A 25,917-nucleotide genomic window follows, 5' to 3' on the forward strand; every position below is an offset into this window, starting at 1 on the left:
GGAGATGCCCCCTAACAAGTTACTTGAAATGCTGTGTTTCAGGAGTAAAAAAACTAGATATTTCAAAAACAGAACACTGACAATCCCAATAAAGCGCAAGAGATCTGACAGCAGACATTTAGAGACCAATCCTACTAGGTATTTTTAATGGAATTTACACCCAGGACAGTATTCTTAGGATTGAACTGTCAATCTACGGTGCTAAAAACCTTTTTCTGGGAATAAACCCCATCGAATAACATAGCACTAAATTCTGATTAGGATTACTTACTAAGTCTATATAAAAATAACAAAAAAGTATATACGTGGGCAGTGACACTATGAGAATAGTACATAGGATATCTGAATTAATAACGGTCCATATTATGGTGCTGCGCTGCTGAAAGAAATGCTACATAATTAATTTTATAACTTGATAGTGTTAATTAGATGCTATTTTGATCTTCAAAAAGAGCTCAAGATGACATCCCCAATTTTATGGCTGCAATAACTTTATGTGACTATGAGGCAGGCCTTGAATTCAGCAGGAGGTCACAGGAGCACAGCTCCTGAACCTTTCTGACAGTTCCCCCTCTTCCTTCACACCTAATAGTAGGTGCAGCTGCATAACAATCCCTGGATGAGCTCCACCACCTATTTTTCTAAAAAACGACCCCTGGTATTGACTGACTCATATCATGCTGAATAAGCTTTGGGAATCAGTGAAATTTGAACTTATAGGTACTTGTTCTTAGCCCCACCCTAACTACAGCAATGCGTTAGAGACTCTGTAACAGTATTTCAATAACAAAATTACTTAATGAAAAAACTTTCATGTCAGCAATATATTTTAAGCAGTTAGTGATTATTAAAATAACAGATCATCATGGTCTACCTATTTCAGAAAGAGGCGCTCTCTCCTCACTAGTCATTCCCTAATTAATACTGACAACTATATAATTGGAAACGTTTCAGCAAGGTGCTTTTACTTGTAAACTATGTTAATTTAAACAGTGTTAAATAAAACTCAGCAACCCTTCTATGAAGAATAGCAAACTAAAGAAGAAAACTATCCATGATGATACTTACCAGTACTTCTTTTCCTCTGGAAATGAAGAAGTGGCCCGAAATAACCATAGTGAGAACAAGAAAACCAGATTCTTCATTTGACTCCAGAACCTTTTTTATAATTAAAAAGGAGAGAACCACCTTTAGGAATAATATAGTATGTATTTTTGTTAAAGATTGAGGGGAATAAGGGGACTGCAAACACTAGCAGGTACCCAACAAGTCACACATATTTTAAACAGCTATATTCTACAATATGGAAGGCTTGTTCCCGAACTCCAGATACAGAGACATGCTAAAGTTACTGACAGGTGAGGAAATGCTTTCTGCACATGCTCAGAAGCAGTCATCAGGATTTTATTGTATTGGAACACAGATTGTGAGAGCTCTGATGCTCTTGCAAATCCTTTTTTGCACAAAATAGATTCTTGCACAAGATAGATTCAGCTACCAATTCAACCACATAAAGATGCCCTCCTTGTGGCCCAGATAAACCAAGCTCACCTTCCAGGAGCCTGAGGCGGTGGCCAAAGGCATGAATCGGCCATAACGTCTCAGTGGCCACTCTGTAGCACTGAGACAGGAGGAAGAGTCCCGTGAGTGTTGTGTTACTGGAACTTCAGAACATGAAGTAATGCACACAAGGCTTTCATCACCGCATGTCGCCATCTTGGTAGCTACAGGATATGCAGTAGGACAGAAAACAGGATAAGAATGACAAAAGTTGAAGCACATTCTGCAGTTAACCAAAGAGTGAGATTTGGACAATGGTGCAATGAGGTAAAGTGCACTAACTTACTCCAGGAAACTTGTTTTCAAATGACAGCTTTAAAAGGAGGATCACACTTCTTTCAATGAAGCCTACACGAGACTCCCTGAGCGACCCTAACAAATTCATACATTTCTAAATATTTCTGAGACATCTGAAGTGCTCTGTTGGGGGATCTCAGTCAAAAAATGGTTTATAGGTGGTTTACCATGCTTTTTCAGACATGAGGATGCCCTTTAAACACAACATTAAAAAGTAGGCTGCACAACCAAAAGTCCTATGTTTGCTGTAACATGTGAAACATCTCTCAGTTTTGTTTCTTAGGACAGCGAATCTGGTACAGTGGCTAAAATGTCTGACTAAGATCTGGGAGACCCAAGCTCTCTGGGTGATTTGTGAGCCAGTTGCAATCAGCCTAAACTAAAATGGAGCAGGAAAAAATGACCATATAACTGTTTGGGGTCCCTAGTGGAGAGAAACGTGCAGTATAAATATCTAAACAAAAATGATAATAATGATAATAATTAGATGCCTCAGATATTGCTGCAAAAACAAGTAAGCTCATTATTGTTATAAGGCATTGTGAGGGAGCCCGGTCAGAGCCTACTTGGGAGGGCGACCACTTTAAATTTCTCCTCAGTCACCTTCCCTCAGTCCCTCAGTCACACTCACAGAAATCCTGTCAGACTCCCAAAATAATAGGCACCAGATGATTTTAAAATTCAAAACCACAAAAATATTTATTAGATAACAAAAGGCAAGGGAGAGGGATAAAAATAATATTGATTAAAACTAATCAATAACAAAGAATCAGCTGGTATTATCTTGGGCCAGCCACACATGCTCACCTAACTTACCTCACAGCGTTTTTATGAGGATAAAATGGAGAAGGGGAGGATATTGTCTGTCACTTCAGATCCCCATGAGGAGAAAAATGGGGTACAAATAAATAGCGGTGTGAATGGCCTCCCTTGTACATTGCAACATTGTAAGCATTGCTTACATATAACATCAAAAACAATCCACTGTTCTTCCATTTGTAACAATCCTCATTTTTCAGGATCCAATTTGTTCCATTATTGTACAGATTAAAAAGCATAGTCTTTGTAGTGTATGATGATCTTCGGTGTGCTGCTGTTTAATAAGAACATTTTTCATCTTGCAAGCAATAAATCATACCCTTGCAATTGGGCAGCACAGTTGGTAACAATGTTCTAACATTTTAATTGGCACTATGATTCTACTAAGAATTAGTACTAATTCTTAACATATGGTTTCTAAGTCAAAAGCTTTAAACTGAGAAGGAAAACTTGCAGCCTCTAGCAAAAGGTAACTGAAACTTATGTGAAGCCTTGCTGAAGGGGTTGCATAAATAGATCCCTGAGAACAAGATTCAGCATAAATAAATTAACTTTTTAATAACAGTTCAGGGACAGGGGAATAATTATATGGTCCCATCAATTGATAGCACAAATGAGCTCAGATTTTTTTTAATGGGAGAAAATGTCATACTCTGTGATATTGGTAAACGGTGGAAGGAGGCAGAGACCTGTTCATACTAAAAGTATGCCTCCTGCATAAACTAAAAAATCTGGAAGGTGAATTATTTCAATAGCAAATATTCATCAATGTGTTGAAATTCTACATGTAAGTAAGCACTGGCTGGTGAGATCAGATTAGCTTCAGTGTTAAAATGGCTTGTGATAATACTTGTACTATGCTATCTTATAAGCACTTTCCCAATTATATGCCCCATTGAATAAAATGGAACTAATTTTATTATATAAAGCCCACAGTTTTGGAGTAGGTGAACAAGCTGAAATGGAATCATGACAAAACAAAGGTAATGCTAGTCAGGAAGGTGGAGGTCTTGAAGGACACTGCTTTTCTCATATTTGATGGGATCCAGAAGACATTTGCTGATTCAGTCAAACATACAGGTACTGCTGTATCCAGCATTACTACTGGAGAAACAAGGCGACACAGGTACAGAAAATGCTTTCATCTCCACTTGGTCTTGAAGATGACTTCCTACCTTGACACAGCCAATCTCGCACATTAATCCATGCCACAGTAAACTTGAAGCTAGATTATTATCATATACTATACATGGGTATGTCCTTAAAGTTAACTCTGAAACACCAGCTAGTGCAGAACTCTGCAGCTCGGGCAAACTAGATGTTTGCTTTTTTGAAAGAGTTAAGTCCAGGTTTCCCAGACCCATTTTGGGTTCCCCCAGCTGTACAGCATCTGTGGGGAATAGTTATTAAAAAAATAAAGCTGAGCCTGGTTGTGCTCAAATTACTGCTGTGGAGGGAGAAAGGGCTCCTATTTCCCATGCCAAAATAGCACTAATGTTGGGAGATTTTCTTGCTAAGCAAATCCCAAACCAGCTCTAAAAAAAAGGGAAGAACTAGTCTGGGCGAAGCACACTATGTATACCACATGCATTTTAAAGTCAACCCACATTACCAATAAGCATTATCACAGACAAAGCCCTAAATGGTTTTGGACCTACTTACCTGCAGCGAGTGCCTCTCCTTGTGCCCTGCGGCATGAGCTGCACTAACCTGAGCAAGGCATCTGAAGGCCCCACTTTGCAAATGGGTAAGATCAGCCACTGCCAGCACCCATGCACACCTCTACAGAGGCTTTCATATTAGAGTAATAATAAAAATATATGAACAAACAAGACATTTCTTGTTTAGGTTTGAGGAATTATAGTTGCATCCTACATACATCTAGATCTGGGTCAGGTCTATTCAGTGGGATTTACTGACATAAAAATGTTCTTAGGATGCACTATTAATATTCAGACTTTAAAACTGTTTAGGATCCCACTATTAAAGTATGAGATCTGATTATTCCACATCTTGCTGCATAGAATGAAGCACTATTCCTAGGGCTTTTTTTGAGCAGGAATGAACAGGAATGCAGTTCTGGTAGGCTTGGTATCAGGGGGTGTGGCCTAATATGTGAATGAGTACCTGCTGTGAAACAATGGTGATGTCAAAGGGTGTGGCCTAATATGCAAATAAATTCCTGTTGGTATTCCTAAAGCACAGAAAGAAACATAGACATCATTTTAAGGAACAGAAACACTTAAACAAATTACAGCAAGGTCTATAAGGAACTATATATAATAGGGCCATGGAGGAAGAGCCAGGCCACAACCTGAACTACAAGGGAAAAGACTGTAACCAAAAGAGAGGGAGGTGGATAAAAGTAAACCCTCTCCTTCTAAGGCCCTGCCACGGATAAATGGGTGCTGGAAGGTGCTACAACCACAGACTCCATCCCTGCACCAAAGGAGACTAACAATTTTTCAACTCCCAGCAAAGTTTCCACAGGAACCGAGGTTATGCCTATATTCCAGGCATCCACAAGACATCATTTCCCGAAGACTCACATGTAAGGTAAAGGTATACTTCAATTTATGGGGGAGAAACTGTTTCCAATGTAGCTTTATTAAGATGTTTGATATAGTTCTGAGTGCTGAAGAGCTTCCCCTTAAGCGGCAATAAATGGGAAACCCAAAGGGATTTGCGGGGGGGGGGGGGGGGATCTATTTTCCACTGTCTACACTCTCCTGCTATTTCCTTTCTTTTCCTCCATAGTTTCTTCCTTCTCTTCTGCAGAAGTCCACGCAGGGCCGAGGGACACAGACCGAGGGAGGAGAAAGGGGCTGGGGCAGCATTTGTGCCGTCGTCAACTCCGAGGACGGCGCAAACACCACCAGGACACCCTTACTTTCTCTTCCCCCAGTCTGTGCACATTCAGCAGGGGAGGTGAAAGGGGCGGGGGCAGAGTTTGCGCCCTCCTCAGCTCCGAGGACGGAGCAAACGCCACCAGGATGCCCTTACTTTCTCCCCTGGTCTGTGCACACAGACCGGGGGAGGAGAAAAGCGTGGGTGGGGTGGCGCCCCCCACGGCGCCCGGGCAGGCACCCCCTCTTGCCCCCCTTAAATCCAGCCCTGATTCCACCACCAAGACTACTCCTGGTCATCTTCAAGGCTCTGCTTTACAGAATCAGGTTTGGACAGTCAAGAAATACTGTGGTTGCCTAGCAACCTCCAAAAGAGACAGCTCAGTGGGCGTTTTTTTGAAGCCACATGTAATTCTGCTAGTATGGGGAGTTTCACTCTCCTGATTTTTGTTTCAAGCTTCTAGGCAAATTTGGAACTTCCTTCAGGTCTGCCCCAGCTGCATTTTGTGGGTGTATTAACTCATAGTCTATGCTCAGTTTAAAACTGGATATGTGATAGCTAGTCAACTTATTGTTGTGACTTATGGCCAGTTTATCAGAGTGTTTCACAGCTTGACAGTTATAATTTTTGATTAAAAAACAAGCCTATTTATGTACAGTGCCTTCTTACATCATATGTTTAGCAAGAAAACCAGGGTGCTAATGTGGCTGTTTTTCATGGTTAGTGCTCCTCACAACATGGGAATGGAATACCCCTGTTTATACAACAAAGGCTCAACAATTTTCTGTGGATAATAACACACTCCCTTGTCTTATCTCTGTGGATGGGATTGGAACTACAAGGTATGACCCTTGACCTGCTATAGAGGGGCTTTTAAAAAGAAGCAATGAAACAGGTATCCTGTGGAGAACATACATCAGCAGAAACTTTATGTACCGTAATAGTTTCAGGTAGGAGGCCTCTGTGTAGTATTTGCACTTTGAACTTGAAGATTTGTTTCAAGTGGTGTATAAACACAGCTCATGGGTAGACACATAATTCATGTGACTGATCTATGTATATAGAAAATATAGCCAATAAATGTGATTCATATTGCGTATTCAGTTAATTACAGTTGTATTTAATTTTGGATTTATAGTCAGGCCTCTACGATCTGTGATTTAATAGAAACTCTTCCCCACCACTGTTCAAATTCTTTTTTAAAAGGCTCTCTTGCTGCTGTGAAACAATATTGACAAACTGCTGAAGTTTTGCTTCCTCATTCTGGGCTACTTAATGTAGTCTGAGAGCAGTATTATTTTAAATGCATAATTAATATTTATTGTGATTTTATTCTTGTGAGCCATCCTGAGCCTGCTTCGGCGGCAAGGGCGGGATATAAATCTAACAAATCAAATTAATTAAGCAACCCTAATCAGGTCTACTCAGAAGTAAGTCCCATTTTAGCAAATGGAGTTCAGTTTCAGGAAAGTATTCTTGAGCTTGTAGCCAGATAGTGTGGAAGGTTCAGTTCTACTCAGCAATTAGGAGAAATGCCTGTTCTCTTTCTAAATTTTCTTACTCTTCAGGGAAGTTTTCACCTCTTTGCCTATAGGCCTGAACTTAAATATGCAACTGAATGATATAATAATGAAAGCAATTAAGTACTGCACCACTACAGACTTCAGGTGAGGGTAGGGTTGCCAAGTCCAATTCAAGAAATATCTGGGGACTTTGGGGGTGGAGCCAGGAGACTTTGGGGGTGGAGCCAGGAGCAAGGGTGTGACAAGCATAATTGAACTCCAAGGGAGTTCTGGCCATCACATTTAAAGGGACAGCACACCTTTTCGAATGCCTTCCTTCCATAGAAAATAATGAAGGATAGGGGCACCTTCTTTTGGGGCTCATAGAATTGGACCCCCTGGTCCAATCCTTTTGAAACTTGGGAGGTATTTTGGGGAGAGGCACTAGATGCTATACGGAAAATTTGGCACCTCTACCTCAAAAAACAGCCTTCCCAGAGCCCCTGAAACCCACGGATCAATTCCCCATCATTCCCTATGGGAATCGTTCCTGGAGGTGCATAATGGCTGTGGGGGTGGAACTTCCCCCGCCGGCCAGCTGGGGGAGGGGAAAGCCTGTAAAACCAGGGGATCCCCCGCTGGGACCTGGGGATTGGGAAGCCTAGGTGAGGGATTAGCAGCGCAATACTGAAGACAGTTATAACTTTCTAAGCCTACTGACTTAAATGGACAGAAGAGTATAACTGCATGGAATTGCACTGTAGGTTCCCTACTTCAATAATTCTATGTGGAAAACTAGTACAACATGTCAAGGGCTAGGTTAGAACCTCTGTTTGACAAATTAATCTTTGATGGGCAACCATTACAAACGTTCCTCTCCTAAGGTTGCCAGATCTGATTCAGGAAATATCTGGGGACTTTGGGGGTGGAGCCAGGAACAAGGTTGTGACAAGCATGATTGAATTCTGAAGGGAGTTCCGGCCATCACATTTAAAGGGACCACACACATTTTAAATGCCTTCCCTCAATAGGAAACAATGGAGGAGGGAAGCACCTTCTTTCAGGGCTCATAGAGTTGGACCTCCTGGTCCAGTCTTTTTGAAACTTGGGGGGTGGGGTTGAGGAGAGGCACTAGATGCTATGCTGCAAATCTGGTGTCTTAATAGCCCCAGATATGGGACCAGTCCCCATAGGGTATAATGGAGTGCCCAGCAGACATTCAACCTCCGCCCACCGCTTTCTGATAATCCAGGTAGAAGGCCTCCAAAGTGGGGGATCACTAAGAAGTTAACTTTTTGTTTTTTAAATATACATTTCATTTATTTAGAATGGGAAGAGGAGTTTTTGAAATGGATAAAAGCCACATAGTCAAATGTAAAATATAAGATGTAATGTAGATTGTCATCAATAAACTTCCCATTGTAAAGAAGCTTTTTGAATGTGCAAAGCACATAGACAGATCTTTGTAAATTGTCTTCTATTGAAAAATTAAAAATTGCTTTTCAGTCAGAAATTCTTCTAATTAGTGTTGATTGCCCCCCCCCGGTTCAGGATGCTTAAAGCTTTCTGATATGGAGGGGGGGGGGTTGTCCCATTCTTAGCTACTTTGAATTTCCCAAGATTGGACTTCTTCCATTACTGTTTTCATCCAGAAGAAAGGGGACATAATGAACTGGTCCAGTTTAGACCTTATAAGTAGTTCAAAAGTTTGTTATAAGAAAATTTTAGGCCAGAATCTCCTTGTTTGATTGAGGACATCCATTTCCCTGTCCTTCAGGTGAGTCAGCTTGCTATTCTCCCATGTGGGACTGTATAGCCACCATTACAATATAAACATGCTTGAACAATCTATAACTGATGTTCAGCAAGGGAAGGCTGGGCAGTCACACATCCCTGCTTTTGCACTTTGCTGTGATATCTTGACTTAATCTTACTTGTGACCTCTGGCAGCAGCTCAATGAACTAAGGGAAGTCATTCCACCCTCCAGCCCATGGCCACTGGAAAAGATGGGAAAGATCAGTTTGAGGGGAGAAGGAATATCTCATTGGCTGAGGATTTATGTTTTTTGCTCTCTGTGGTTAGCCTGTGCACGCACAGCTCCCTTGCATGATGGCACAACTCACTACTTAATGCACATCAGTTACAGGTAAGTGAAACCATGCTTTTCTAATTGTCTTCACATTCAGAAATCAGTCTGTCCTTGGGTTGCTTCATGCAAGTCACTAACTGCTCATTAGAGACTGTTCCCCTTTCCTGGCAGACATGTTTTGAATCTTCTTCCATGGCCTGTTCTTTTATTCTTTGTTTTAAATTGAATTTGTAAGTCGCCTTGAGCCCAAAGGAAAGGTGGGATATAATTATTTTGATAAATAAGCTTTGTGAAAAGAATTTGGCACACTTTCTCACCTTCAAATGTTTACAAAATATAGCTGAGTCTAGTTTTCATCCTGTCACAGAAAGTTATAGCAGGAAAATGTCTGAGCTGAGAAATAAACTCAGAAAGATTTAATTATTTCAGAAGTCTTGACAGGGGGGTTGGAAAGTTTCATAATCTATTTTCTGCTAATTTTACAAGGTTCCAGAGGAGGTTTAGATATCTGCAGTATGATGTGCTTCTAAAGGATAAGATTCCTGATGTTAGTTTTTAACAGGGCTTGAATTCAGCAGGAGCTCACAGGAGCACCGCTCCTGAACCTCCATTCAGGGTCTGCATGCGCGCTGGGAGTTCTCTCCCCACTGCACAGAGATCCTGGGGGCATATGCATATGAGATATGCTACTAAACTCCTGCACCTTTTTTCCTACAAAATGACCCCTGGTTTTTAGTACATTTTGTCAGTAATCCCTGATGGAAATCTTTGCTTTAAAAATTCTGTTTGGGACACCTTAAGTTTGTGAACAGCTCTTTTCAATTATGAATATAAGCAAGTGAAAACTATATTCTTAAAAAATTAAGAAGTCCCTTTGAAGAAAGGAAACTCAACAAAATGACACAGCTGAATACAGAACTCAAGACAGCTACAGCACAAACGTTTGCTCCACATTTTTATGCAGCAATCCAAACAAAGAGGTGCCAGCAGTAGTAAATAAAGCACTGTAAGAGTACTACTTCTTAGCCCAAACATTTCTTTTCAGTTAAAAAGAACATTTTAATCAATAAAGTGGTTTACGGCAGTGCCTTATATCTATTGTTCCTAGCATAAAATCAAGTTAATAATATTAATTAATAACAATTTAATTAGTATTAATAACAATTAGGACTTTTTTACATTTTGATAATCTGTGGTATGCCTAGTCTAACCAAGTTACACTTAAATCAGATCCAGCCCTCATAACAAATGAGTTTGGCTCCTTGCTCTAAACTGCTACAAAATACAATTTACCTGGGTCATTTACCACCAGTATTATTGCTATATGATATAATACTGTTTACTCCCAAGAGGAAAGGGGCTATCCTGTATGCCAGCTGTAATATTGTAGATTAGTAAAGTTTCACTTTTGTTCAAGTTTCATTATTACCAAGAGTTGATGAAAACAATAAAGATAATTTCATTGGGAATAATGTTATGTAGACAGAGGTGAGCCAGATGCATGAAAACAAAGCAGTTCTGTACCAATCGAACAGATGTTCTTTTGCTAATCGTTCCAAATACCCTTGTGATGAGAAACTCCTCGATCTGGAGAAGACAAGTATGTGAAAAAGAAGCACTACTCTCAAATTCATTCCCCTCCATTAGGGAAGGCATGGTTCTTCAGCCAAAATCTAATAAGAATATTTCAATATGATTAAAAGACACATTAAAAAAAAAGAAATGTTTACTCATGGGAGTAGGAAGACTGAAGTTTCATAAATCAAAGAGGAAGCCTGGCAAAGGTCAACATTCAACTAATTTATTAGTTAGCAATGGGGCTGGAAGCAAACACATGAAAGGAGTCCAAGAGTAAGAGTTTTACGAGAAAACAGACTCAGAGGTAAGCCATTGGAGGTTAAGTTATGACTTCAAATACAAAGCAATTGGAAGCTAGATGTGACAGAAGCAGATGAATTATAAGGTGTAACTGAAAGAAAGAAATGGCACTTCTACTGAATATCAGGAAGCAAGTACACAATCAGAACAAGCACACCTGATACGAAGGGCCATGTGGAATACAGAGGATGTAGTGAAATCTCCCATTTGATGAGGTAATCTTCAAATTAGTGACTTCAGCATGAAAAAGTCAGGATGGGACACAATCTAGAAGTCATACATGCACAACACTTTATTAACCTGGCCTGACATTTCCATTTCTGCTAAGGAACAGGGGAATAAGGAATATTTCCATTTCACAAATCCTTTGCCAGATAAACTGAAATGAGCAGGATGATGTCAACTGATATTGCCTTCCCGTTCTTCCCTCTTTAAGCATTCATTTAACTACGTTCTATGAGCACCTGTAGGTCTCACAGTCATCACAAACACATCATTGTATCTTACAGTTTACATACAAGTTATAGTAAGATGATTTTTTTTTTTATATGTGGAGAAAAATATGTGGACTGTAAGCATATATGCTGGTCATGTAAACCAGAAAAGAACAACCTCTTCTCTAACCAGCTAGACTCAAGTCTTCTCTAACGAGATGGAAAAGTCTTCTGAATTTTGCTGGCAAAATGCTCTCTGCAAAAGGCTTGAAACTAACTGTACCTAAAGAAAACTATTCTAAGTAATTTCATGCAGCTGCATGTTGGATATGTCTGTCTTAAAGGTATAAAGCACACTATAACACTGAGCAAAATTGTTGTGGATCATAGTTTATATTACAGGATTGTTTTTTCTGCTTCTGTTAAGGAGACTGGAACTATATAAGCTTTGGAATTTTTCTATGGAACAATGTTGGTAGAAGGTAGTTTCCCATTTAGAGATTGAGACCAATTAGAATTAGTGCCTTGGTAAACAGAGTTTAAGAAATCTATGGGGTTGGAAAAGATTAAGCTATAATAAAGATTCATAAATGGTATTCCATTAGATCCTCTGGTTTCAGCCCACAACTTTGCTCAGTGTTATATTGTTTTTTATACCTTTAAAAAAGACATATCCAGCTTGCAGCTGCATGGAATTACTTATAAAAGTCTTCTTTATAAGTAATTAGTTTCTTTTTGTAGAGATCATTTTGCTAGCAAAGTTCAGAAGGCTTTTGCATCTGGTTAGATACGAGGTTCCCACAAGTGATACTGAGAGGTAAGTTCTTAATAATATGTTCTTAATAAAATAAAACAAAAAATAACTTCTGTTCAGCTTCATATTGTGTCTTGTTTCAATAACCATGGTTGATTCCAAGATGATAATTTTGAAGAAAATAAAGAGGTTTGTAGAGAGCATTTTGCCAGCCAAATTCAGAAGGCTTTTGCATCTGATTAGAGAAAAAGTTCAGACATGGCCAGCTCGCCCACTAGGTAAACTAGGTAATTGCCTAGGGCGCTGGGAAGGGGGACACCAAATTGGGCTCCCTGCCCGCACCCAAGGGAATTGCCTGTTTGTCTCTCCTTCCTGCCTGTTTGTCCCTCCCTCTCCTCTCTCCCTTCTCTTCCTCAGCACAGCACAGTGCTGCGCCGTGCTCCGCCCCCTCCTCCGCCCTCGCAATTAGAAGAGCGACAAGGCTCAGAGTCGGCCCTACCCACTCCGACAGGGCCAAGGCTGATTCTAAGTTGTTTGAAGAGCAGGCTGCAGGAAGAGTTTTGCCCCCCACCCTCACTTCCTGAAGTGAGGGGGGGAGAAGCCTCCTTCAGCGCACTCTTCAAAAAACTTAGAATCATCTCGGGTCCTGTTGAAGTAGCCTGAGTCTCATTGCGGCACCCCTCTGATTGTGCCGGAGGGGGGGGGGGGCGATGAGGCTCGGCCCTACCCACTTCAACAGGGCCCTGGCTGATAAGTTATTTGAAGAGTGCACTGAAGGAGGCTTCTCCCCCCCCCCTCACTTCTGGAAGGGAGGGAGAGATGAAACTCCTCCAGTCTGCTCTTCAAGGTCCCCCTCCAGGTGAGACAGACTACCTGAAACTCAGAAGAACACTTACCAGGAAGAGCTAGGGTAAAGGCAGTGACAGTCCTAGACGTGAAAGCTGACTAGTTGGCTGGTGCTGTGCCACCCCTGAGGAGACAGGAGGCAGCAGACACAGCAAGCAGGGCCAGAAACACATTGCCAAGGCTGCTGGCAATGTCATCATCTGGTGATGGCCTTCTAGGGACCACACCAGCAATGGAGTTGATGGCCTTCTAAGGAGCACACCAGCAATGGAGAGTACTTGCCAGGGCCTGACAAGGCAGGAGGCAGCAGCCAGGTCAGGAAGGTGGAAGAGCTATGCAGCCTGCCTGGCATCAGTCTCTGGAGGACAGACTACTCAACAGGGATAACTACAAGTAATCCAAAGGAGGAAATGGAAAATAACCACTACTCATACCCTAGGGCTGACCTGTAAGGGAGAGGAAAAGTTAAAAGCTGAGCATGGTAGGAGTGGAATCTAGTCCTTAACCTTTAGTCCCCTTAGGTGAGGTAGGAACTGGGCAGGATTGAACGCAAGATTTGGAGCTTGTGGTTCAGTGATCTTTTAAAAGGGAGCTGTGTGTTATGGTGGCACTGGTGGGCGAGTGAGGGCCAAAGTGAGCCAGTCCTGGGAAGGAAGAATATCTGGGTAGCAGAACCCCCTCTCCTTCCCATTCTGAGGCCTGTGTGGAAATATGTTCAGACCTAACCATAGGGTTGCCAAGTCCAATTCAAGAAATATCTGGGGACTTTGGGGGTGGAGCCAGGAGACATTGGGGGTGGAGCCAGGAGCAAGGGTGTGACAAGCATAATTGAACTCCAAGGGAGTTCTGGCCATCACATTTAAAGGGACCGCACACCTTTTAGAATGCCTTCCTTCTATAGAAAATAATGGATAGGGGCACCTTCTTTTGGGGCTCATAGAATTGGACCCCCTGGTCCAATCCTTTTGAAACTTGGGAGGTATTTTGGGGAGAGGCACTAGATGCCATACGGAAAATTTGGCACCTCTACCTCAAAAAACAGCCCCCCCCCAGAGCCCCTGACACCCGCGGATCAATTTCCCATCATTCCCTATGGGAATCGTTCCTGGAGGTGCATAATGGCTGTGGGGGTGGAGCTTCCCCCGCCAGCCAGCTGGTTGGGGGAGGGGGGAAGCCTGTAAAACCAGGGGATCCCCCGCTGGGACCTGGGGATTGGAAAGCCTACCTAACCAGGATGGCTCAGGGTGGGGGAGCTGTGGGGCAAGCACATGTTCTTCATTCTGAGCAGCTTCAGCCTTCATCTCCAGCTATTCTCTTGGAGAATCTTTGTTTTTTTCTGTGTATCTTCCAGCTGCTTCAGAAGGCCTAGCCACTCCATGCATGGGGTATTGAGGAAGGGCAGCCTGTGACTCATGTGCTCTTTTTCCAGGGCGCCTAAGCACAACAATGTTTGGGCCATAGATAGCACAAAATTCTCCAGAGATATCAAGGAACTGAGCAGTTTCTCCTCCAACTCAGTTTGGTGTTGCACCTCAAGGCAGAGTTTCTAAGCATCTGGACTTGCATCACTAGAGTCTGTACAATTTCTGCTGGCTGTTGCAATTTCTGCAGGGTTTCCTGCGCAAAGGGCTTATTCACTACTTTTGACAGCAAAATTGAGGCTTGTAATAGAGTCAAAGTAGTATTTCTTGCTGGGGGCTATGTTTGCAATGATCACAATGAGAGCAGCAGCACCCAGAAATCTATTTGTTATCTCTGTAGGGTATTTGAGGCAGCTTATGGTTTAGGACATCCACCACCTTGCTGAGCACACAGAGCAAAGTGTTGATGGCTCCACTGTCCTTCAGACACAAACCTTTGTTGCTTGTCTGCCATGTCTTCCAAAGCAGCTAAATTGATGAGGCAGACTGGTGCACATACAAGGACTAGTCCTGGGTCTGATTCACCCATACCAGCAGCACAGCATGGCTGTGGATTGAACACTGATTCAGCTGCATTAGGACCAGAGCTTTTTTTGAGCAGGAACACAGTTCTGGCTGGCTTGGCATCAGGGTGTGTGTGGCCTAATATGCAAATGAGTTCCTGTTGGGCTTTCTCTACAAAAAAGCCCCGTGTGAAACAATGGAAACACCAGGGGTGTGGCCTAATATGCAAATGAGTTCCTGCTGGGCTTTTTCTACAAAAAAGCCCTGATTAGGACCACTGTCTGGTTACAAGTAGTGGGTAGGAAGAGGTTTTCAAGGTCAGAAAAGGTGGTGATCTCTTTCTGTGTCAGGTCAGACACCAGGAAGTGGCAAGTCATAGAGAGAGGGCTGGTGGAGATAGAAACCTTCTCTTGGTAGATTTTCAAATAGGACATGGAAATAGTACTTTCAGTGATCCACTGAAACATTCCTCATTATCTACTCTGGTAAGTCCATAAGCCAGGATGCTGACATTCTGCTTCTTCAGTAGATGGCACAGGACAGGCAGAACTAATCTCGTGAAGATGTTATTTTGGGTGGGTCTTTTGCCACGAACGGTATCAAACCGATATGTCATTGCTTCCATCTCACTTCTCCAGAAGTACATCTTCAAGTATTTGAAGGGCTGTCATATAAAGGATGGTGCAGAATTGTTTTCTGTTGCCCCAGAAGGTTGGACCAAAGCCAGTGGGTTGAGATTAAATCAAAAAGAGTTTTTGACTAAACCTTAGGAAGAACTTTATGACAGAATGGTTTCTCAGCAGCACAAGCTTCCTTGGGAGGTGGTGGGCTCTCCTTCCTTGGAGGTTTTTATGTAGAGGTTAGCTACCCATCTGACAGCAGTGCTGATTCTGTGAATTAGGCAGTTAATGAGAAGCAGGGTGGGAAGTTCTTATGGCCATTTCTTTCCTGCCCAGGGAAATGCTGATGGACACTTTGGGGTCAGTCAGCAATTTTTCTCTAGGCCAGTTTGGCAAGGGATCCTAGAGGTTTTTGCCATCTGGGCATGAAGCAGGGGTCACTGGAGATGTATGTGCATGGGGAAGGTATTTGTGAAGTTCCTGCACTGTGCAAGAAGTTGGCCTAGATGACCCTGGAGATACCTTCCAACTTTATGATTCTTATTATTCTTAAAAATTAGCATTATTGCATCAATAGATCATGTCAGCCATTAGTCATTCAAGCTGCAGGCATTTCTGTGGGTTTTTCTGTAATTGCTTGTCACTGGTGACATTTTTATTGGGGAGCAGTTCTTAGAACCTACCAAAAGTGAACTGCCTGAACAAGTGTAGGTTTGTTCCCAAAAATCCACAAAGATATAGTTTTAGCAATCAACTGACTTTGGTTTTTCTTGGAAGTTTGTGTCACATGTCTGCATACAAACTGCTTACTTTAAAAAATTCATTTACACAGATAATAGATGGCTTCAGAAAACCAGGATTTCCTCGCTGTATATGTGGTGTAGATAGCTGCCATATTACTGTGATTGTTCCATTCTAGCAGATGGAGAAATACATTAATATTTTGCCAGTCCTTCTACAGGGAACTTAAGACCATATGGTGCAATTTATATACTGGAAGTAGGTTGGAGTGGAAAGCACCATGATGCAAATAGCCTTCTTCTGTGAATTAAGTAGGGCAAGTAACGTTGCAGCATGTGGCCCTGAGTGATGGAAGGCCAGGTGCAGGTGTCTTATTGCCCATCTGCTGGTCATACAGAAAAACCTGACAGCTGACATCACTGCAATCTTAATATTTGTGTAAACAAGGATCAAAAGGTAGCATATAGGAGAGTAAGAGCTTATTTATCTGCCTGCAAATGATAATATAAAGGCAGGGAAAGAAGTTACAGAAGCACTGGCAAATCTTCTTTGGAGAAATCATTACACTATTCAGTTGCTTCACTTATACCCCACATCTTCCCTCAATAGGCACCCAAAGCAACTTACGTCACTGTCCTGTTCTCCATTTTATCCTCACAATAGCCCTATGAGGTAGATTAGGTTGAGAATTTGCAATTAGCCCAAGAAAAATATTCTTCCCACTATGAGCATTTCTTAAGCATAGTGGATGATCTGTCACAAAGCAGGTACATGAAAATGCATTAGGGCTGCCAGTTTCAGTTTGAGAAATTCCTGGAGATTATGGAATGAAGCCTGGGGAGTGGGAAGAGTGGGGGAGGGACCTCAGTAGGAATGAAAGCAATACAGTCCATCCTCCAAAGTTGCCATTTCTTCAAGGAGAACCGGCTGCTGTATTCTGGAGATCACTTGTAATTCTGAGGTCTCCAGGTCCCACCTGGAGGCTGGCAACCCTCAGATACATGGATAAGCACAATCAAAATTTGAAGGAATAAAGATTGATTACCTTAAGACCATGGATGACAATAACGGTCTACCTCCATTATGAGCCAGGTCACCTTTCTTTGGAGATATATTAAAGTACTGAACACCAATGAGTGACCACAACCAACAGACTGAGTGCCATTATGCAAGTTTGTTTTTTTAATTTCCCTTCTCCTACAGTTATTGTTGCCTTCTGTGGACTATATGTTGACCCCACCTGAAGAAACCTGCTGAATATGTAACAGGATAACAGTGCTTGGGGAAGCAGGGTTCCATACCTCCTTCCTTAATGTTGCTGGTTTTGCCAAAGCACACATGCCTGTTTTGGAAAAACAATAGGTAGTTCCATGTGCCCTGTTCATACAGAGAACTACACACATGCATACAAATCTGCCACAAACATTTCCTTAGCTTCAATCAAATTTGCTTGAGTTTACACAGAAATAGTTTGAATCATATTATATATAAATACTGCTTATCAGCTTCCTGTAGTGCTCAAATGAGATTGAATTTTTGCATTTCATACAGGAGATGGCCTCTTTTTTGCTTTTCAAAATATGGTAGTTTTACAGAATACATGAGCCAAGATCCCTTAGAGCGGTGTTTCCCATTTGCAGGGTCGAGACCTGGTACCGGACCACGGAAGCCTCACTACCGGGTCACAAGAAAAGCCAAAGCTAGCCCCGCCCCCAGCAAAGCATGACCTCTGCTCTGTTTCCTTCCTTCCCCCATCTCTCTGTTGTGCAGAGAAAAGCTAGCCTTGAAGACTGACACAGGCTGCAAAGCCTGCTCTCCATTTGGCTTCCTTCCTTTTCCCATCTCTCTGTTGGACAGATAAAAGCTAGCCTTGAAGACTGACACAGGCTGCAAAGCCTGAGCTCTATTTGGCTTCCTTCCTTCCCCTGTTTCTCTGTTGTGCAGAGAAAAGCTAGCCTTGAAGACTGACACAGGCTGCAAAGTCTGAGCTCTGTTTGACTTCCTTCCTTCCCCCATCTCTGTGTTGTGCAGAGAGGAGCTGGGCTGCCTCTCCTTCCTTCTCCCCCGCTCCCAGTGTTTGAGAGAAAAGCTGGCATCCACTGGCACTTTAGACCCATGAAGTGTTCTTCAAGGTATGAGCTTTCCTGTGCCTTGCAGTATGTTCTTTTGGGGAGATTTCCCCAGGAGGTCTGGGTGGCAAAGTAGGGTGTGTGTGTTTTTTTCAGCTGGGAGGGGCGGGGAGTGGGCATTACAGTAGCTTTTTTTTTTTTTACCAAACGACCCCTGGGCAGAATTGCTGCTGGCTGAGGTCATCTGATGGTGAGGAAGGCTTTTTTTCCTTTGCCCCCCCCCCTTCTTTCTTTCTTTCCCTGCAAGTGATGCTCTGTCTGTATTCTTGGTGCGGGGGGGGGAAGCAGCAGTGGGAGGGCTTCTAGTGCCCTGGCCCCACTGGTGGACATTCTGGAAGTGACATCACAGGAAAAGGTGGAATTGTGGTTTACTGTGCTCCAGAAGTGACATCACTTGGCCCTTGACACCACAGGAAATGACATAATTCCTGGCTCCTGGCTCCATCCTCAAATTTTAGCGAGTCACAAAGGAGGAGTCTAAAAATAACTGGGCCATGGGAAAGAAAAGTTTGGGAAACCCTGCCTTAGAACACTAAATCCATTTTTTACAATGATAGTGTTAACAATAAAGAATTGCTACATTGTGCTAGTTTGTAAAGCACAACTTGATGACTAAGTTTGGCTTTGTTAGTACAGCTGTGAGTAAAAGATGATGATTGTGTGCAAACACAGTTTCATTTAACCTGGATTAATTTCTTGATATTCATTTCAATGTTTATATTCTTATTTATTTGCAAGCAAACAACACTCCCCAATTTGTACTAAAATAGATCATTTTCTGCCAACAGTTGTGGATTTTTAAAGAAAAGTTGGCTGAAAAGCTCCTATAGTTCATACATATATATATTTCTCCTTACTTGGACATACTCTGAAAACAATAAGAGAACTTAGCCAGTATTTCACTCTCACTTTTTGTTTTAGGAAGCAGTGTTGCCAACTGTCAAGAAGCATATAAACAGTTCATTAACTGTAAGCATCCCCTTGTCAGGCTGTTAGGAAAGCATAATTGTCTTATTTCTCTACCTTAAATGGCTTCATGAAACAAGCACGTTTCATCAGAACTCTGTTAAAAAAAATACAGCTCATAAAAAAGGAAGAGTAAGAGCACCAATTTAATTTTATTTAGTTAAATTCCACTTTAAATCCACTCTGATCCGGATGCAATTATTTTAAATAACAAGCCTAGGGTGCTAGTGGTACCATCTTATCCAAGTTTGATAGATATTTTCTTACTGATATTTCTGACTGATGTGGACAGAATCCTAAGGACTGTGAAACTTGCTGCTTGTAAACTGGATCTGTGCCTAGCATGATCAATCAAAGCTTGCATCCCTTCAGTTTACTTTTGGATTGAAAGAACAGTTGTCCTCATTATTTAAGATTTCACTTCAATATTAAAGTGGGCTGTCATGATCCTTACCTGAGTTAGGGAACAGAGAACCTCATAAGCCTGGAAGCAGCTTTCCCAATATAGGCAAGCCTCAGGCCTGGCTGCCAGTTTTCCTGGAGGCCCATATTTCCCAGGCACCTTCCAAAGATCAGGATTGGACTAGGGAAGGGGGAGGAGGGACATGTTCCAATCGCAGAGGTGAGAAGGAAGAACTCTAACATAGGACTTCCTGGGTCTGTTATATCAAGAACTTCCGGTTTCAGGATTCTTTTTGCATAGGTAGGAAGGAGATTCAAAAACAAATATTAATAGAAGCTGCCAGATGGAAAGAAATATTGGAAAGATTGTTGGATGTTACTTTATTTCTTGCCTCAAGAGGTTTGACATTCAAAGGAGGTAATTATCTTATCTGATAGGTTACCTGGATGATGATAACGTTCTTGGAATAGGTCACAAGAGGGAACCCAAAAGGACTTGCAGGAGGCATCTCATTTTCCCTGCCTCACTGTTTCCTTTTTCTCTTTCCTGAAAGTCCCACAGCCTCTCCCCTTTTCCTTCTCTCCTTCTAGGATTGCCAACCTCCAGGTGAGGCTTGGAGATATCCTGGAATCACAACACATCTCCTAACCACAGAGATCAGGTCCCCCAGTTAGGGTTGCCATACCAGGTTGGGAAATTCCTAGCAATTTGGGGGAGGGGCCTTGGGAGGGCAAAGTTTGGGTAAGGACCTCAGAAGGGTATAATGCCATAGAATCCATCCTCCAAAGCAGCCATCTGGAGAGCAGTTGTAATTTTGGGTGATCTCCAGCCCCCACATGGAAGTTGGCAACCCTATTTCCCCTGGAGGAGATGGCTGCTTTGGAAAGTCTGAGGTCCTCCCTTCCTCAAACATGTACATCTCTCAGGCTGTGTGCTTACTAAAGCCAAGTCTGGCATGTTTCAGAAATGTAGAATAGCTAACAATTTTAGAATTAAAATAAACTTTTTAATGGCTTGTTGTGAGACTATGTATGGGATGAGGGACTCTGGTGTTGGTGTGGAAGTGCGGAGCATCAGAAGTCTAGAAGGGCAAAACAAAAATATAGGTTCAGTCCAACTGCATTTCCATGTAACCATGTGTTTGTGTTTCTTTGCTCATGTATAATCATCTGCTTTTCAGTTGCTTTTTAAAATGTATTCAGTTACTCTCCACCATGTCTGCAATTTCTCAACCTTCCTGTCAATCTTTTATCCTCTTATCACTGCAATATATTATTCACCCTTCCTCATACTGCTGTGTGAAGTAAATGTCTTAACTCATTTCAGTTAAGCTATTTGTTTTATTTAATACATTTGTACCCTGTCTTTCTCCCCAGTGGGGACACAAAGTGGCTTAAACTGTTCTCCTCTCCTCCATTTTATCATCACACAACAACTCTATGAAAGCCTCAAATCGCCCAGTGAACTTCTATGGCTCAAGTGGGGATTTGAATCCTGGTCTCCCAGATGCTAATCCTTGACGGTTAACCACTACACCACACTGGCTTTCTATGCTATGCTATGTTATGGATTTAATCTTCTTGACTAGACCAGCCTTTGCTTACTGAGGCAATGTAAGGACTTTATTACCTATCAAACATACAGAAGGGAAATTCGCGATACCTGCTTGCTTAATCAAACCCAGTTTGGTGTAGTGGTTAAGAGCGGTGGACTCTAATCTGGACAAACAGGTTTGATTCTCCATTCATCCACATGCCACAGTTCTCTTAGACCTGCTCTCATGCCACAGTTCTCTCAGACCTCACCTATCTCACAGGATGCTTGTTGTGGGGAAAGGAAGGGGTAGAGATTGTAAACTGCTCTGAGACTCCAAGTGAAGGGCAGGGTATAAATCCTCCTCCTCCTCCCTTGATTCCATTTATATATTGTTCTAGCATTGTCTACAATCTGCTGGTTACTTAATTATATACACAATTAGTTTAGGTGTCCTTCCAGAAATCCTATGCCTCATCTTGTTTCCATACAATTAAATTCAAGTGTGCTTGAAGGGGTTCTTCTATCCTTCCCCTACATCACATTTCAGAGTAACCCATATAACAAGTCTTAATCATCCAGCAATCACATCTTTGCATCTGTTTAGATAAATAAAGGTTGCATAGTAAAACAGTGGTTTCCTCAGCAGGGATTCACAACCCACACCACACTCCATGAATTCTTATTAATTTTTTGATGAAGAAACAAAAATTACAGCAACAAAATATAGTTATGTGATCATCATTACCTTGTAAATAGTATAAGCATAAAATTGTAAATATGTCAAGTATGTTCCTACGTGCAAATATTGGCTATTCACAGCAATCTGAATACATTATGCTTTCATATACATTTTAGTGCACAAAATAGTGGGGTTTTTTACTATATTAATATCCACATTATTACTTGACATGTTGAACTCTACACTCTGATCTGCTTTTGATTTGCAAGGAAAGTGCCAATAGTTAATTACAAAGCAAGGCTTCTGTGACTCAACCATTTTGCATTTATAGGCTCTTGATGTAGTCCAGAGAAGGAGGCTAAACCTTATTTAATTTAACCAACACGTATTTGGTTAAAACACCATCAAAAGAGTGACTGGAATCCCTCTGAGTCAGCTGGAAAAGTCACTTTGAAGAAGGCATTTATTAGCAACATTCTCCATAGGCACAACAAGGGGCTGAGAAAGTCTGGGGAAAATCAGCTGCTACTTATTATAGTCAAAAGTAGTCATTCCCAACAGGGTAAAGTGTCAATAAATAGTGTTGATGCCAGGATTGGAATATGTTTTACAGAGAGCATAAAATTAAACAAAATGAGCTGATATCTATATGTATCAGCCATTAAAAGAACCTTTACATTTCAATCATTATAGAAATTATTCTTGAACAATCAGCATTGGTCCACTATGATAAACAAAAGGATTAGGAAATGTCAATCTTTAATGCCTGATATTACCTCTTCATTAAAGTTTAGGAAAGAAAGACCATACCTTCCACAGGTTTATTTATATGCAGTTCACTCCCAAAATCCAGAGCAACAGGGCTTCTGGATTCAATGCTGCACTCTGAGAAAAGGATTTCAGAGGTATGGGGGTGCCCACACCTGTGGCTGCTCCCAGAAGTTCCACTTTAAAAAAATACATAATAATTAAGCACAGCTCCAATTTGATATACATTAAAGGCAGTCTTTAATTAATTAGCGGATACAAGATCAGCAGTCATGCAAATGAACATGGCACTTAACAACTGCCACCACTTTGAGATGTGTAAATAAATGCCCAGTAAAAAAAAAGTGCTTCAATTCCCTTGGTACAAAAAAAGAATGTTTTCCTGTTACATTTTCCCTCTGATTAGCAATGTAGCACTGTATTATTGGCAATATATTAAGAATATTACCTTTTGATTAATTAATGAGCTCAGTAACAGTGAAGTCACTTTATTAGCTTCCATGCCAAAGCTAATTTCTTCACAGCACAAAATCTGGCAGTTATTCTGTGCATCTCAATAAAGTATGGAATATTTTAAAGCATCACATTTCTGAAGGGAGGGAAAGGAAGAAGTCTTTATCAGTTATGCCAAGGGGGGCCAAACTATGCCCAGGGTGGCTCAATGTAAGAGCCACATCGAATAAATCTCAGATGTTTGAAAGCCTCAGGACATGAATATCAGATGTTTGAGAGCCACAAGGGAGGAAGGCAAATAGACAAGGGAGATAGAGGTAGAAAGAAAGCAACTTTAAATGTATTCTCCAAGCTGCCAGCTGGCTTGGTTTGGAGAAGCAATTTAAAGAGACAAATGACTTCTCCAAGCTGACCAACAGGGCAATAGGGGCTTTGAGAGCCACACAATATATGTAAAAGAGCCACATGTGGCTCCCGAGCTACAGTTTGGCCATTTCTGAGCTAAATCATCTTGCTGAGGATTCTACCTCCTTTCTGTTAAGGTAGCTAGAAAATGTGGATGACCTTCAAGCAGCCAATAGGTGAATCTAGAACCACTCCCAAGATGAAATCAAGCAGTGCAAGAGGAGAGCAATAGAACAGCTTGTTTTCCAGGCACATTTGAAAAAGCAGGATAATTTGCCAGTGGCACAAGTTGAAGGGCAAGAGTGAGAGGCCTCTGAGCCCTTGGCTCTTAGATTGTGGCCCTGATTTTCTCAGCACCACAAGCAGCAGCACATCACATGGGAATACACTACTATTAACAGGAGCAGTGCTGGGGGTTCCAGAAGACTGGGAATGAACTGCAGATAACCATGGAGAAGACCTTCATGGCTTACTATACTCCCTTGTGATACATCAACAGTCGTGTGCTGCTGTTACTGGGATTTTAAAAATTCTGTGCTTGGGTATATGAATGTCAGGGAAAAGACAACGTATTGCTACTAAAGTCCTTGGGGCTTTCTCATACAGTAGTGAGATGACTTGTCACAAGGATAAATGCTCACAAAATTTATGCAGTAGTCATATGAGTTTACTCAATAAATTATTGATATCAACTATCTCATTATTCAACGACCTGTGGCCCCAGAAACACCCAGGGCTGTATTTGCAGCCATGGGGCCAGGGGCAAGTAAAAAGGGAGGGTTTTCCCCTCCCGCTGCTTGGCAGGAAGGGAGGAAGCCTGCCAATTGACTGGTTTTTTGAACAGCTGCCAGGTCAGCTGCAGGGGGCAGAAGCCTCATTCTTTCCCTTGCTCCAAGATTGCAAATGCAGCTGCTTAGACCTGCAGAACATTCACCAAGCTGAATAGTTAAATCTGATACTGCAAAAAAGAAACATTTTCACCATAATCATTATTTCACTATTGCAGAAACTGGAATTTTAAAGTCTGTAGAAGGAAATTTTTTCACTTATCACGCAAGTTGTCCTATAATTGACTACAAGAAGAGGTCAGGAGATCATTATGCTGACTTTTAGAAGACACTGCCAGACAGGGCTATTTCAAATAACTTTTTTGTTAAGTCTGCTATAGATAGGTGGTGTGAAATGACATGATGGTGTGAAATGACATGATGAACACGGGTTATTGAGGAAGACTCAGCATGGGTTCTGCAAGGGAAGATCTTGCCTCACTAACCTGTTACATTTCTTTGAGGGGGTGAACAAACATGTGGACAAAGGAGACCCGATAGATGTTGTTTACCTTGACTTCCAGAAAGCTTTTGATAAAGTTCCTCATCAAAGGCTCCTTAGAAAGCTTGAGAGTCATGGAGTAAAAGGACAGGTCCTCTTGTGGATCAAAAACTGGCTGAGTAATAGGAAGCAGAGAGTGAGTATAAATGGGCAGTCTTCGCAGTGGAGGACGGTAAGCAGTGGGGTGCCGCAGGGCTCGGTACTGGGTCCCATCCTCTTTAACTTGTTCATAAATGATTTAGAGTTGGGAGTGAGCAGTGAAGTGGCCAAATTTGCGGATGACACTAAATTGTTCAGGGTGGTGAGAACCAGAGAGGATTGTGAGGAACTCCAAAGGGATCTGTTGAGGCTGGGTGAGTGGGCGTCAACGTGGCAGATGCGGTTCAATGTGGCCAAGTGCAAAGTAATGCACATTGGGGCCAAGAATCCCAGCTACAAATACAAGTTGATGGGGTGTGAACTGGCAGAGACAGACCAAGAGAGAGATCTTGGGGTCATGGTAGATAATTCACTGAAAATGTCAAGACAGTGTGCGTTTGCAATAAAAAAGGCCAACGCCATGCTGGGAATTATTAGGAAGGGAATTGAAAACAAATCAGCCAGTATCATAATGCCTCTGTATAAATCGATGGTGCGGTCTCATTTGGAGTACTGTGTGCAGTTCTGGTCGCCGCACCTCAAAAAGGATATTATAGCATTGGAGAAAGTTCAGAAAAGGGCAACTAAAATGATTAAAGGGCTGGAACACCTTCCCTATGAAGAAAGGTTGAAACGCTTAGGGCTCTTTAGCTTGGAGAAACGTCGACTGAGGGGTGACATGATAGAAGTTTACAAGATAATGCATGGGATGGAGAAAGTAGAGAAAGAAGTACTTTTCTCCCTTTCTCACAATACAAGAACTCGTGGGCATTCGATGAAATTGCTGAGCAGACAGGT

At 41.9% G+C, this 25,917-nt stretch overlaps 1 protein-coding gene and 1 pseudogene across 1 annotated transcript in view; both read right to left on the reverse strand.

Moving 5' to 3' along the window:
• The window catches only part of REC114 (REC114 meiotic recombination protein), a 44,553-nt gene extending 21,585 nt beyond the window's left edge, over window positions 1-22,968 (reverse strand). The window contains exons 1-3 of the mRNA XM_060246851.1: window positions 22,837-22,968; window positions 1,552-1,724; window positions 1,069-1,158 (exon numbers count right to left, since the gene is read on the reverse strand). Of these exons, the coding sequence (XP_060102834.1) occupies window positions 1,069-1,158; window positions 1,552-1,716 (255 nt within the window). The 5' untranslated portion in view covers window positions 1,717-1,724; window positions 22,837-22,968. The remainder of the gene's footprint in view (window positions 1-1,068; window positions 1,159-1,551; window positions 1,725-22,836) is intronic.
• Window positions 11,261-15,419, reverse strand: LOC132577459 (kinesin-like protein KIF22; annotated as a pseudogene).
• Window positions 22,969-25,917: the final 2,949 nt, after the last annotated feature.

Source organism: Heteronotia binoei, chromosome 9, assembly GCF_032191835.1.
Source record: "Heteronotia binoei isolate CCM8104 ecotype False Entrance Well chromosome 9, APGP_CSIRO_Hbin_v1, whole genome shotgun sequence".
Lineage (NCBI taxonomy): Eukaryota > Metazoa > Chordata > Lepidosauria > Squamata > Gekkonidae > Heteronotia > Heteronotia binoei.